Raw genomic sequence first — 2,500 nt, forward strand, 5'->3', positions numbered from 1 at the left:
AGGGGAGGGAGAGAGAGAGAGAGAGAGAGAGAGAGAGAGAGAGAGAGAGAGAGAGAGAGAGAGAGAGAGAGAGAGAGAGAGAGAGAGAGAGAGAATGCATGTGTGAGAGTGAGTGAGTGAAAGAGTTAGTGAGTGAGTGAATGTGTAATGCAGAGGGTGGAGAGACAAAAGAATTTAAATTCTAATACTTCTAATTTTTAAATCACACATGTATAATTTGATTTGATCTGAAGTTCAATGTCTTTCTTTCATATATATCATTTATTTACATATTAATCCATTTGTATGTATAGTAATCATATCCACACAATGCATTCTTTATTAACCACAAGCAAAATAACCATATTTGCATACAAGTACAAGAGAGAGGTGAATAAAACGAGATAGATTTCAAACTGGAAAATAGATTTTACAATGGCACATCTATTACAATATATTCTTTTCCGGTTATCATATTTCCATGAGTGTAAAAACAAATAAAAAAAAAGTCTGTCTAACAAAACTGTCCCATAAGTATAAACTGAAGAGAAAAATGGAATGCCAAATATAACACATAAAGTTGAAATCTTCAAGAAGGAATTCTATTTCAACAAGACACAATGTAATAACAATGAAGTAGCACTTAATTAGCTCATAATATAAATCCTCACAAATCAGTCAAAGATTAGGCCATAGGAAGCTCAGACACCGCAGCGTAACGACCATACACATAATGGAAGAGTTGTCGCTCAACGTCGGCCAGAAGACCAGAGGCACCAATCCTGAAACCAAAAAGAGTTTAAGCATACAAGTACTTGATTAAATGATGGAAAAAAAACAAATTAATGAACAGAGGTTTGCATCATAATTATAAGCTTATATTCCATGAATAATACTGTACCACCTGTTGAGTCTATACTTTCCTGAAACAGATTTTAGTGGTGTTCTAATAAATTATTAATATCAAATAAATAATAAAATAAATAAATAAATAAATAAAGAAAGAAAATTACATATATATATATATATATATATATATATATATATATATATATATATATATATATATATATATATATATATATATATATATAACAATATCAATAAAATGACCCAGTATTTTTTTTTTGAAATGCAAGAAAAAAAAAAAGTAGATTCTAAATCACACAAAAGAATAAAACAAAGAAGAAGAAATAAAAAAAAATCTTAAAGACTGCGTATAACGAACTTGGTCCTACCCACCTGAACATATGATTGTTGAGCCACGCATCCCCGAGCTCTTCCTTGATGAGAACGAGCCACACTAGGGCATCCTTGGCCGCTCGGATTCCACCTGCCGGCTTGAACCCAACCTGCAAATGGCAGAGGCAAGATGCAACTATGCAACTATTTACATGTGATTAGGAAAGACACGGGGAATTTGCATTTGTGGAAGAAGGGAAAGAGAAAGACAGAGAGAAATGTACAGGAGGTTCAGTCAAGCAAATGAAGTACAAGGGTTTGAGGAAAAGAGAGGAGGGGAATGTTAACAGGGGAAAGGAAAACAAGAGGGGAAAGGAAACAAGGAGAATAAAAAGTGACAGGAGGAGAAGTGAGAGATGACAGGAAGACAGAGATTACGGGAAAACAAACAGTGCACATCTAGCCATTCTTTCATTAATCTAACATTCTAAATATGATCTCTAAAAAAAAATCGGTTTCTCTGTCCAGTCCATCTGTCTGTCTCTGTCTGTCTGTCTGTGTCTCTCTCTCTGTGTCTGTGTCTGTGTCTCTGTCTCTGTCTCTCCCTCTCCCTCTCTCTGTGCATCTATGTGTCTATCTGTCTGTTTGTCTATATATATATATATATATATATATATATATATATATATATATATATATTATGTATGTATGTATGTATGTATGTATGTATGTATGTATGTATGTATGTGTGTGTGTGTGTGTGTATATATATGTATATATATATATCATCATCATTTAACGGTAGGTTCATGTCTGAGCCGCCGTGGTCACAGCATGATACTTAATTGTAGTTTTCATGTTGTGATGCTCTTGGTCCCCAGTTCCTTTCCACGGAGAGTGCCGGTGTTACCCTTTTTTTTAGGTAATCATTCTCTCTATCTTATCCGGGCTTGGGACCAGCACTGACTTGGGCTGGCTTGGCCACCCAGTGGCTAGGTAGGCAATCAAGGTGAAGTTCCTTGCCCAAGGGAACAACGCGCTGGTCGGTGACTCGAACCCTTGAACTCAGATTGCTGTCGTGACAGTCTTGAGTCCGATGCTCTAGCCATTCGGCCACCGCGGCCTTGGTGATCATGGGCTTCCATGATTTTTACTTGGCAATTTAGAGCGGTTGTTTGCCATTGCCTTCCGCCCGTTTTTTTTTTTTTTTTTTTTTTTTTTTTTTTTGAGTCACCATCTCTATTTACCCGGCACTGACATGGGCTGGCTTGGCCACCCAGTGGCTAGGTAGGCATTCGAGGTGAAGTTCCTTGACCAAGGGAAACAACGTGCCGGCCGA

The 2,500-nt window shown here is 36.8% G+C and overlaps 1 protein-coding gene across 2 annotated transcripts in view; it reads right to left on the bottom strand.

The window, feature by feature from the left end:
• Positions 1 to 388: 388 nt before the first annotated feature.
• The window catches only part of LOC119578978 (deoxyribose-phosphate aldolase-like), an 11,661-nt gene continuing 9,549 nt past the window's right edge, over positions 389 to 2,500 (bottom strand). For both annotated transcript variants that reach the window (XM_037926667.1, XM_037926668.1), the window contains exons 6-7: positions 1,222 to 1,331; positions 389 to 761 (exon numbers count right to left, since the gene is read on the bottom strand). In XM_037926667.1, coding sequence (XP_037782595.1) covers positions 665 to 761; positions 1,222 to 1,331 — 207 coding nt within the window. In that variant the 3' untranslated portion in view covers positions 389 to 664. The remainder of the gene's footprint in view (positions 762 to 1,221; positions 1,332 to 2,500) is intronic.

The sequence above is a fragment of the Penaeus monodon genome, chromosome 11 (genome assembly GCF_015228065.2).
Source record: "Penaeus monodon isolate SGIC_2016 chromosome 11, NSTDA_Pmon_1, whole genome shotgun sequence".
Classification (NCBI taxonomy): domain Eukaryota; kingdom Metazoa; phylum Arthropoda; class Malacostraca; order Decapoda; family Penaeidae; genus Penaeus; species Penaeus monodon.